The sequence below is a fragment of the Antechinus flavipes genome, chromosome 3 (assembly GCF_016432865.1).
Source record: "Antechinus flavipes isolate AdamAnt ecotype Samford, QLD, Australia chromosome 3, AdamAnt_v2, whole genome shotgun sequence".
NCBI classification, from domain to species: domain Eukaryota; kingdom Metazoa; phylum Chordata; class Mammalia; order Dasyuromorphia; family Dasyuridae; genus Antechinus; species Antechinus flavipes.
Genome location: NC_067400.1, coordinates 590,596,865 through 590,609,518, shown reverse-complemented (window position 1 = coordinate 590,609,518; position 12,654 = coordinate 590,596,865). Strand labels below are relative to the sequence as shown.

Genomic DNA, 12,654 nt, shown 5'->3' with positions numbered 1-12,654 from the left:
CTTGGACCTCAGCTTCAGAGACCACCGTAACCAACATAATCCCAGTTCCAGAAGCTCTGGGTCACCTTATGGACGACCAACAGTTCGAGAGCAACAACCGCTGCTTCCCAGGCTCCATCACACCTGAAGACCAGGAAGTTCAAATCTCAAAGAAATTGAAAGAGAAGAAAACTCCATTTGTGGACCCCGAATATAGACCTCATACTTCTCTCTTCAATCATGACTGGTACAAATTTCCATTGCCCAAGTGTCCTGGTGAGAGGAGAAGGACAAACTTAAGAAATTGTTTTATTGCTTTCTTTCTTCCCAAATCTTCATAGTCCTTCACTTAGTGACCATTTAAGAAGGTTAGGTGTGAAAACAGGAATATCTATCTGCACACACACACACACACACACACACACTCATGCACACACATACACATATATAGATATAAATACTTATTTATGTACAGATCATATCCCCCTAATAGAATATAAGCTCCATAAGGGCAGGAACTTTCTTTTCCCTAGAAGATAACATGGCACAGTAGATGAAATGATGACTTAAAACCATAAAGACTCAATTTCAGATCCCAGCTCACATACAGTAACTATATAATCCTGGGTAAAACTAACCTCCTTAAGCCTCAGTTTCTTCATCTGTAAAATGGAAGTAGTGGAATTTCTCATAGCTACCTTAGAAGGTTATTGAGGGAATTAAATGACTTGATGATATATGTAAATTTTAAAACCCTATGTAAATTCCATTATAGTATTATTTCATTTTTATATACCTAGCACAAAGAAGTGCTTACTGAATGTTTGTGGGGTTCCATGATTCTTTCAGGGAATATTTTCCATATAATGTCCCCTAATTGTGGGCATCCCCCAAGACTCTTTTTCTGCATCCTCTTTTCTCTTAATATCTTCTCAATGATTCTGACAGCTCTCATGGGTTGCAAATTACTAATCTCCCTGCTGAGCTTCAGAGACATGAATTACAAACTGCCTGCTGAATATCTTTTTCCCCCTGAGGCAATTGGGGTTAAGTGACTTGCCCAGGGTCACCCCACTAGGAAGTGTTAAGTGTCTGAGGCCAGATTTGAACTCAGGTCCTCCTGACTTCAGGGCTAGTGCTCTACCCACTACACCACCTAGCTGCCCCTGACTGCTGACTATCTTAAACTGTTTCCCATAAGCCTCTCAAGCTCACCTTATCCAAAATAAACATCTCTGCCTCAGTTTCCTCATTAGTAAAAATGAGAATAATTGTACCTCTCTCCCAGAGTTGCTATGAGAAGCAAATGAGAAAATATTTGTCAAGCCTTTGCAAACTTGAAAAGCCCTATATATGTTAGCAATTATTATCATTATTATTAGCCAAATTGGTATTTTTCCTGTTTTTCATACATGATACTCCATCTTCTGAATCTATACCTTTATACTAGCTATCCCCCCTCACCTCTACCACTTACTTTCAAAATTTAGTTCAAGAGATACGTTCTTCTTAAAGGATTTTTTCCTGATTCTCTCAGCAACTAATACCTCCCCCATCAAAAAGAAAAAACTACCTTGGATGCCCACATAAGCACTATATTATATGTGTACTACACACATACATACATACATCTATACACACACATATATGTAGGTAAACATACTCTCCATTCTTAGAATGTAATTTCTTTGAAGTCAAGGATTATTTATTTTTGTCTTTAAATCTACAGTGCCTGACTCAGCAACCACAAAGCACACAATCAGTATTTAATAAATGCTTATTTATTGATTAATCCAATGATTGATTAGATTAGATTGGAGTGGAATGAGATGAAAATCGCTGCTGCCATCCAGGTCAAAAAGAGCCTTAACAACAAAACCCAGATCCAACCTTCCCTGAATCCTTTTATTCTCTGAAAATTCTTTAGAACCAAAGTATATTAGTGCACATGGAGCTGTCCCAACCTGTTGGTAACTCACAGCCCGAGCAGCCACAGCTGGTCAGCGACCCCAGTGGAGTCAGCACCCAAGATGACATCATCCAGCATGTGGAACAAGAAACCAGCAGCCACTGGGGCTGCAAAATGGAACCCAAACACAAAGACACCATGATGGCCAATCTCCAAAATGAAGTGGCTGCCGTGTCTCAGAAGCCAAAGTCATTACAGACATTACAGACCAGAATGAAGTCAAGTTATGTCTCATTCTCCTCGAATGGGACAAGGATGACAAAAAGGCTGAGAGCTAATCCTTGAAAGTACAAGGATTTTGTAAGGATGGAAAGAATTGGAGGATTGGGCTGTTAGGGTTATCTATTTAAATCCAGGTAACAAAGGCATGTCATATTTAAAACCAGAGAGGGATGTTAGGGTCGGTCATTCAGATAATTTAGGCTTCTTGAAATTCTGAAGCAGTTAGACAATTCAGGTAAGAGCCAATATTTCCCCACACCGAACCATTTTGATCATTGTTCCCACCCTGTCTTTTGGAACATAGATTTAGAGCAGCTGAAAAAGAAATGTAATTCTGTCCATCCATTTTACAGATGGGGGGAAAAAGACCTAATGATGAAATCAATAAAATGTGATATTTTAAATCTTAGTCAAAAGGCTGAGAAACCTTTGGAGTTTAAGCACCAATACCCAGTGGATTGACTATGATCACTTAGTATTTTTTGTTTTCGGTTTAAAAAGTACTGATATTCTGAACCTTTTGGAAAGGGACATTTCCTGGGTTTATTTATATGAAAGATGCAGAGCTGGAAAAGGGCCCTAAAATTCATATAATTATAGCTAGAAGGACATTAAAGGTCAAGAATTTAATTTCTTCATTCTACCAGAGAGGAAACAGATCCAGAAAAATGACTTGTCCACAGTTATATAGATAGCAAACAGCAGAGATAGGGTCCTCTCAAGTTGGTACTGGTACCAACTCACTGCACCATACTGCCTTTGCTTTGGGTGGTGGGGAATAATCCAAGTGTTTGACCTAAGTAAGGATTTCACTTTGGTTTCTTTATAAAAACTTTTTATAAATTTAATTTCTTCTTAGGGTCTCCTTGCCACCTAGTTGACTCAGTAAAGCTGATAAGATCTATTATTTGATGATGGCAAGATCAGCAGTGTTCAGAGCAGAATACTGAATATTCAAGGGCAGCTGGACGGTGCAGTATATAGAATGGGGTCCTGGAATCAAGAGGAGTTGAGTTCATTTATGACCTCAGACACTTATTAGTTGTATAACCCTACAGAAGTTACTATCCTGTTTGCCTCAGTTTCCTCATGTGCCAAATAGGCTAAAGAAAGAAATTGCAATCACTCTAGTATCTTTGTCAAGAAAACCCCTCATGGGGTCACAAAGAGTCAGACACGACTGAACAACAAATCTCCTGATTGCACATTGAGTTCAATCCAATATACATGCTAGTTATTAAGTGCAAGGCACATAATGAATATTCAGTAAATATTTTGAGTTGGCTTTGAACTGCATCCCTTCATTTCCTCCCCAAAGTTCTGAGTCTCAGCTAGGAACAGCGCTGGCCCTCGATGGCAAGAGTAGTAAGCAAAGGATTCTCTCCATTTCAAGCTGCTAGATTATACATCTGGCCACTGGACCCAGATGGCTTTGGAGGGGAAAGTGAGGCAGGTGACCTTGCCCAGCCTCCCTCCCTCAAATCCAATTCATTTGCATGTCATGGCAGCCCCTTCCTGATGTCATGGTGCTCTTTGATAAGGAAGGACAATTAGATAATAGGATGTAGCAGCTAAATGGCGCCATAGAACACAAAGTGCTGGGCCTGGAGTCAGGAAATCTCATCTTCCTGAGTTCCAATTCAGCCTCAGATATTTCCTAACCATGTGACTCATCTTGTTTGCCTCAGTTTCCTCATTTGTCAAATGAGCTAGAGAAGTAAATGGCAAACCCTTCCAGCATCTCTGCCAGGAAAACCTCAGTTGATATCATAGAGTCAGACTTGACTGAAAGAGCTAAATAATAACTAAAGGTAATATAATGAATTCTGAAGATTATTGCTAATGGGATTTCTTAAGACAAGTTTCCTTAGTGTGGAGTCCTTGAGGAAGATCTAGAACTAACTAGTTTAGGACTTGGTACAAGAGGGTGAAACAGCATCCAGGATAAACAGTACTGCTCAAACGTCTCAAATCAGTTATGGGCAAGGGCAAGGCCTTGGCTCTGGCCAAGGTGGGGAAATGCTCCGGACATAACCTATGGTGGAGAGACAGAGGCCATAACACTCATCATACCCCTGCTGGGGAAGCCAGAGAAAGGACAGAGCCAGGAACTCAGTTTTCACGCTGACTAAATTTTAGCATCCTGTTATAATTATCCAGCCTCCACACCCTAGTTATAACTATGCCCTGAATCTAAAAGAGACTCTCCTTCTTAAAATTTAGATATTTATTTGCATCAATTTAGATTAAAATTTAGATCAAATTATTTTGATGTAAATAATTTAGATGTAGATTAGATATGTTTGCTTTGTTTTATTTTTCTTTTTAAAATTGCCATTTTTAAATACATCCATTGGTAGGAGATATTTTTACCTCTGAGTGTGACATTGCACATCTGCTTTAAGTGAGGGGAAGGGAGGGACAAGATTGTGCCTATGTCTGTGCCTCTGTCCTCTGGTTCTCAAAATTTCTCCTTCCCACTGCATAATTTAAAGGATTGTGCGCATCCTGTGTCCTAGAAATGCACAAGCCCAGTCTATTACACATTACCTTTCCTGACATCACAGCTGTCTGGTTTAAAAGAAAAAAGAAAAGAAAAGAAAAGGGCTTGAGAGGGAGATGACACAGGATCAGTTTCTGTAATCAGATATAGCAAAATTTGCCAGATCATCCCACCCCACATCCTCCCCTTCCTCCTTTCCTCCCCTTCCCCATCCTCCACCACTGCCCTCAGCAAATCAAAGGGGAAAGAGAAGTTTCTATTGTTTGTATCTATTAGAGTCTCTTCTAAAATGAACAGAACATCTCCCAATGATTAAAAGTCAGACTGGAGAGTGTCCTTAGCCTTTATTGAAAGGACACTCACTAGTGCCACCTCCAAGAAAGGAGACAAGAAGACCCTGATTCAAGGAATTCATATTTTGCTTATTAGACTTTTACTGCCTCTGTGACCTAGGACAAGTCAGCCTCTGTCAGCCTCAGTTTTCTCATTTGTAAAATGGGGATAATAATAGCACAATAATCCACCTTGCTGGGATTGTTGTAAGGATCAAGTAGATCAACATTTGCAAAATGCAAGTCTTTACATGTAAAGAAACACTAGCTTTTAATTATCTCTGCCTCAGTTTCCTCATCTGTAAAATAGGGATAATACTAGTACCTCCCTCCTGAGGTTATTGTAAGGATCAAATGAGTCAATATTTGAAAAGTGCAAGCCTTAACATGTAAAGCACACTTGCTATTAATCACCTTGTCTCCGTTTCTTCATCTGTAAAATAGGGATAATAATAGCATCTCTCTCCTGTTGTGAGGATCAAATGAATTGATATTACCCCATGCCATTTAGGGCTGTAGAGATGAAAACAAGATTTCTTAGAACTAGTATCCACAGTTGGTTTATAATTTAAGGCTATTTATATGACCGCATACCATTACCATCTCATATGGCACTAGCTCAGTGTCTGGAGCAAGACAGTCTACTGAACAGAAGCTCATTCTTCCTGAAATAACAAACATGTGTTACATGGACTTGAATTTTAGACTTAATGTTTTCTAGGTGAGGTCCCCGTGAAAGTGTTTACAGAATGATGTTTTGTTCCAGATCTTCCAGTGATAAACGAGTTTTCATTTGTTTGTACATCTTAAGTAATTCAGTCTCCTGAATCTCAATTTTCTCATCTTAAAAAAAAAAAAAAAAGATTAGATTAGGGGTTCTTAGTTTTTTTTTTTTTTGTCCTGGACCCCTTTGGTAAGGTTTAGTGAAACTTTTGGACTCTTTCTCAGAATCATGTTTTTTTTAAATATATATATATATATTCCACATGATTGCAAAGGAAGTCAAATATATTAAAATATAATCATTTAAAATTTCTTTTTAAAACCAAGGTCACCGATATCAACCTGGACTAGAAGAGCTCTGAGGTTCCTTTCAGTTCTAAATCTATGGTCCTATGATTTCTCTATTTAATCTCTGAGAGAAACATGAAATGAATTTTGATCATTTTCCTGGCTTGGGTTGTCAGCCCTTGTGGGTGAGTGAGCAAAGAGCTATTTGCAAGCTTGGTTCTAGGAAAAGTGAATTTATATTACCTGTCACCTAATCTTGAACTTGTCTTTGACTCAGACAATGTCAGTATTATTCCAGAGACTAACAGCTGGACTTTTGTTGAAAGATCAATGGTACTGTGGGGATAGATTCCAGAGTAAAACAGCCGCAGTGACAGCTGTGCTTGTATCCCTCTGAGGACATAAAGAAATGACTCATGTGTCAATTAAATATAGAATGGAAAAGTTCTCTGTAGGAAAAAGAGGAGAAAAATAGAGAATCATAGACTCTCAAAGTTAAAGGAACAGAGGTCATGTTATCCCTGAATATAGCTCGCCTCAATGGTATATCTAAGAAATAGATATTGTAGTGTTGGATTTACTCCATGGGTAGTCATTGTAGTGTTAGGTGTACCTAACAGGTAGTCATTGTAGTGTTGGGTGTATCTAACAGGTAGTTATTATAGTATTAGGTGTACCCAACAGGTAGTCATTGTAGTGTTGGATGTATCTAACAGGTAGTTATTATAGTATTAGGTGTACCCAACAGGTAGTCATTGTAGTGCTGGGTGTATCCTACAGGTAGTTATTATAGTATTAGGTGTACCCAACAGGTAGTCATTGTAGTGTTGGATATATCTAACAGGTAGTTGTTATAGTATTATGTGTACCCAACAGGTAGTCATTGTAGTGCTGGGTGTATCCTACAGGTAGTTATTATAGTATTAGGTGTACCCAACAGGTAGTCATTGTAGTGTTGGATATATCTAACAGGTAGTTGTTATAGTATTATGTGTACCCAACAGGTAGTCATTATAGTGGTGGGTTTATCCTACAGGTAGTTATTATAGTATTATGTGTACCCAACAGGTAGTCATTATAGTGGTGGGTATATCCTACAGGTAGTTATTGTAGTATTATGTGTACCCAAAAGGTAGTCATTGTTGTGTTGGGTGTATCCTACAGGTAGTTATTTTAGTATTATGTGTACCTAACAGGTAGTCATTGTAGTGTTGGATGTATCTAGCAGGTAGTTGTTATAGTATTACGTGTACCCAACAGGTAGTCATTGTAGTGTTGGATGTATCTAACAGGTAGTTGTCATAGTATTACATGTACCCAACAGGTAGTCATTGTAGTGCTGGGTATATCCTATAGGCAGTTATTATAGCATTAGATGTACCCAACAGATAGTCACTGTAATGTTGGATATACTCCATGGGTAGTCATTATAGTATTAGGTGTACCTAACAGGTAGTCATTGTTGGATGTATCTAACAGGTAGTTGTTATAGTATTACATGTACCCAACAGGTAGTCATTGTGATGTTGGGTATATCCAGTAGGTAGTTATTGTAGTGCTAGGTATACTAAGTAGTAGTCAGCCTCTGACTGAGGACCTCCAGTGAGTAGGGAATCCACTTTCTCCCAAAACATCCATTCTACTTTTGTGATAGCTTGAAATTATTTGGAAGTTCTTCCTTTTGAGATGAAATTGACTATTTGGCATCTTCTAACCCTTTCCTGGTTCTGCCCCCAAGACCAAACAGGACCAATATAATCCCTCTTCTACATGACAGCCTTCAAACATTTGAAGACAAGTATCATGTGATCCCTACACCACCTCCTCTCCAGATGAACTCTACCTATTTCCTTCAACTAACGCTCATGGCACAACCTTTCACCATCCCAGTTGCCCAGTTCTCTAGCTTATCAATACCCTTTCAAACATATGATTCTCAGAATTCCAATAATATTCCAGATGTAGCCTGACTAGGGCAGAAGATAGCACCGTATAAATTCCCTCTTTCTGGATGCTACGGTGCTATTCATGAGCCCTAGGATGTCACTAACCAAGAGGCAGCAATAGAGACTTGACCTTGGAATCAGAAAGACCTGGAGAAAAATGTTCAGACAATACTCTTTAAGACTTAAGTTGCGGAATATAGACAGTTCTTTCTTCATATAAATTTGCCTTATGCAAAGTTGATCTTACATAAAGAATTCTAAAAGAAATCTGCTTTCCCCCAAAACACCTATGTTAACATCACTGTACAATACTGTGCTCTCTACTCCTGTCCGTCTGCTCAGGGCTTTATAGCTTCCCGTCCTTCACCAAAATAAAATTTCGTATATATGTCCACACACATATACATGTGTATATATGCAGATATTTGTGTGTACATATGAGAACATATATATGTATATATAATGTGTGTGAATAAGTTTTCCACATGAAAGCAGATGATGAGCTGAGAGAGTGTCAGTACCTGAGCTGCCATTTGGAGACTTGACTTGAGACATCAGAAGCTGAGAAGAGACCCTTTGCCCTGCTCCATCCATTCCCCAACATGCCCACTCCCAGTGTCTTGCTTTTGTGGGTCTGTGTGTGGTACTGTGTCTTTCCCCACCTCCGCTATCACACGTCCTCTCCATGTCCTATCTCCACTTCTCCCCTCCTCTCACTCCATGTTCTTTCTCTCAGTTCTGACCAGGCCCACCCATGGCTGGCCCTCTCCTGCTCTCTCCTTGAAGACATCCAATCCCTGTGCTGATATAGGACAAATTCAAATTATATAAAAAATCACTTTATGTAAAAATCTACAGAATGATCCACTTAGGTAAAGGCAGAACTGTCTATAGTTATTCATCTGCATTTGTAGAAGGATTTTTGAGTTCCCTGCATCAATGAAATCCCAGGAGTGGATAAAAAGAAATTAACTTATTTTAAAAGCACATTAAAAGCATATAATAATTTATATACAATAGTGTCTTGAAGTTTGCCAAGTATTTCAAAATATTATTTCCTTTTATCTTCACCATGATTCTGAGAAATAATGGCTATTATTAGAATAATAATATCATATAAACTTGCTCAGAGTCACGCAGCTAATTAGTATTTGAGACAGAAATTAAACTCAGTTCTCTCCAACTCTAGGTCTGGCCTCCTGGCCATTGTACCATCTAAATGTCATATCTGTTGATTTATTATCTGAAATAGAAAAATCTATGATGCAAAGTTTCCGAGTAAAATGATTTATTTGCGAGGCTAGAAAGTGCCAACAAATCAAGTCTACCAACTCCTCAGTAGTCAGAGACAACTGACAGATTTACAGAGCTCATTATTATAATAGAAAAAGAGAAGTTACAAGTCTCAGAAATCTTGGGAAATTTATTATAAACATAATTCAATTGGACAAGGCAGGTCACTTGCCTTGTGGTTAGGCTAGGTACCTTTTGAAGCAAATTGCGTGTATTGTGGTTTTTGTTGTTCAGTCACTTCAATCTTGTTCCACTCTTTATGACCCATTTGGGGTTTTCCTGGCAAAAATCCTAGTGTGATATTCCATTTCCTTCTCTAGTGAATCAATCCATTTTGTCAGGCAATCAGAGGTTAAGTGATTTGCCCGGGATGGCAGAGCTAGGAAGTGTCTGAGTCTGTATTTTGATATACCCCTGCCAACATTTGGAGTGTGGGCGTGTTGGGGGGGTGTAGCAGGTGTGACAACTACTAAATCTAGTATTTTCTAACAGATTAGAATTTCTGTCTATCATCCTGCCTGTCAGAGTGAGATTGCCTTAGAAATCTTGTTCTGTAGCCAGACATTTGTGGTTAGGAATGCTGCTTTTATGGTACGTGTGGATTAACTAATATTATTTCTGCAGCTGTTGGAAAGAGGAACTTACTTTAGGGAACTAAAGAAAGGAGGAACTTGTCCACTTAAACAAAAAAAAAGATCTTAGTCTTTAGAAAAAATCATTTAAAAACTACTTTAAAATATGTATATTTTACATTATCTACTAATAACTAATAATAAAACCTATTAATCTATTAATTTCTTCATATCAAAGTATAGACTCATATTTAGCTTGCAGTTCATTCATACCCCCAGTTCTCATTCTCAAGAACTATTGTTTAACACGCTATTTGTCCTCTGTTCTCACAGACAACCATGACATCAGGAAGGTGATACTGGAGGCCTAGATTTAGGAAGGTTCATCTTCCTGAATTCAAATCTAACCTCAGATATTTACTAGTTATGTAACCCCTGGCTAATCATTTTACCCTGTTTGCCTCAGTTTCCTCATTTGTAAAAATGAGTTGGAGAAGGAAATGGCAAACTACCCCAGTGTCTCTGTCACGAAAACTTTACATGGGATCTCAAAGAGTTGGGCACAACTAAAAATGACCAAATAACAACACATTTCTACATTTTCAAGAAATAACCTATTAGGAGGGACGTTGACAAGCTAAGGTCCAACTAGCTGAAAGAAATCATGATATTGTGTGTATATATATCAAATGGCTTACCATTATAGGAAGAGGAGAGAAGGAAAGGAAGGAGAAAATTGGAAACTCTAAATTTTGTAAAAATGAATGTAATTAATGTAATTACATATAATTGAAAAAATTAGGTTTTTTTTTCAAATTATGATTGAGAAAAACTCAAAACTTGTAATAAAAATATATTGTTAGAAATAAGATAATTAGCCTAAATAAGAGGAGACTTGGGGAAAGATTTTCAATATTTCCAAGCACTTAAAAAGCTATCACATGGAAAGAGGAACAGATTTGTTCTGGTTGGTTTTGAGGAAGAAAAGCTAGGAGCATGGAGGAAAGTTTTGGGGACCCAGATTTTGGCTGAAATTCCCAATATTCAGGACATTCCAAAAATAGAAAGGATTGAATTCCTCATCACTGGAAGTATTCAAGCAAAGACTGGATGAATCATCAGGGATGGTCCAGAGGACATTTATCCAGGGCTTACAGAGCTGGACTAGGTGTACTTTACAACCCTTTCCAACTCTGTGATTCTCAATACATTTATAATAGCGTGACTTATGAAAACCTTGCCTGTTTCTACTCCCCACTGGCTGGATCTGAGAAACTCAACCTCTTCTCCCCAACTGGAGAATAATTACCCCAAGCTGTGGTAAGTCTGGGAGCAGGACAGGCAGGGATGAGGTCAGCAGCCCCGTTTCTGACTTTGTGTTGACTCCCACAGATCAACGGCCTCCAAAAAGGATACAGTGGTATATTGTATCAGACCCTCACTGAGAGAAACGTGGAGATTGCAAATCTGAAAGCCGAAGGGGAGAATTTAAAGAAAGAACAAGCATTGCATGCAGGTAAATTTAGTCTGAAGACAAGGAGGTGGGGGAAGAATAGTAGAAGAGACCAGGCTGTCTCAACCCATTGATATGTCTCACCACTGCAGTCATGGACTGAGAAGAGGCAGAATTGTAACAAGGGTGAGGCAACAAGAACTTTTCCCCAGGGCTGAAAAATTTTAGGAGGACTGACTGTACTTTTACCCTAGAAGGTAGAAACAACTGAGTTTCGAACCTAGTTGGCAGGAGTAATTAGTTAAAGTAGCAAACTGTTAAATGATGCTTTCTTTCTTGCAGCACTTAACCCAGGTTGGGCTGCTTCCCAATTTAACCCAGTTTTGCTCTTTTATATAACAAGTGTCCTCTCCAGAATGTGTACAGTCCAATGTCCTGCAGTCTCATTTTCTTCCACCATGAGCCCAACCTAGAAATCCCAGAGCTCACTGAGCCTCACAATGGCCCTGACAGGTAGATAAGACAAACATTTTAAGGATGAAGTGGTCAAGTAACTTGGCCATGTCTAAAAAGCTAATACAAAGATGTGATTCAAACCCATTTCTTCCAGCAAAGTAACTTGTCTGAGATCTCATCAAGTTAGTGCTAGAGTCCAGGTCTCCTGACTTCTAACTGGGTCTCCTACAAAGTAAGCAAGGCTGCCTCTATCTCAGGCTTTCAGAGCTCACGGATTTCTCCCTTCTCCTTTGGGGCTGGCCCTTCTCTACTGCAGAGCAGCTCAGGTGAGCATTGACCTAGCAGAAGAAACCTCAAGTATATATGGAATATACTTTTAAATGCCTCGGCTGGTTTCCAGGATGCTCTCACTGGACATCTAACAATTGGCTCTCAAAAGCCAGCATGAGCCAGTACCAGGATGCCTCTGAGAAAGGCTGTGTGAATGGAGAGGAGACAGATGGGAAAGCTGATAAAGAATCAGCAACATTTGGTCACTTGCATGTAACCTGATGCTTTTGATCATGGTCCTTTCTTAAGTGTTCCCCAGAGCCTGGCGCAGTGACCCGTACTTAGGCAGCTGCTTAAGAAATCGCTGTTGGGTCAGCTGTTGATTTCTCCCTAACCCAAGCCCCCTTGATCCTTTTGTGGCTAGGTTCCAGCTCACCCTTTGACTCTGGGTCAAGAATACCCCTCTTTCAAATTCTCTGATTCAGAAATACCTTCCTTGCCTCCTTCCCTTTTTATACCAAACAGAAGGGATTCTTTGTTTACCCTCTTCTCTGTTGCCTACTGACAGCCATCTGTTCAGCTCCCCTCAGCTGTCCTTGTGATTTCTACTGTCCTATTACCCAAACTGCCTCTGCAGAGCCAAGGTAA

General features: G+C 39.2%; 1 protein-coding gene across 1 annotated transcript in view; it reads left to right on the top strand.

Moving 5' to 3' along the window:
* Positions 1-12,654, top strand: part of LOC127557530 (forkhead-associated domain-containing protein 1-like) — an 86,547-nt gene that overhangs the window by 58,840 nt on the left and 15,053 nt on the right. Inside the window, exon 7 of the mRNA XM_051990843.1 lies at positions 11,220-11,343. Within this exon, the coding sequence (XP_051846803.1) occupies positions 11,220-11,343 (124 nt within the window). The remainder of the gene's footprint in view (positions 1-11,219; positions 11,344-12,654) is intronic.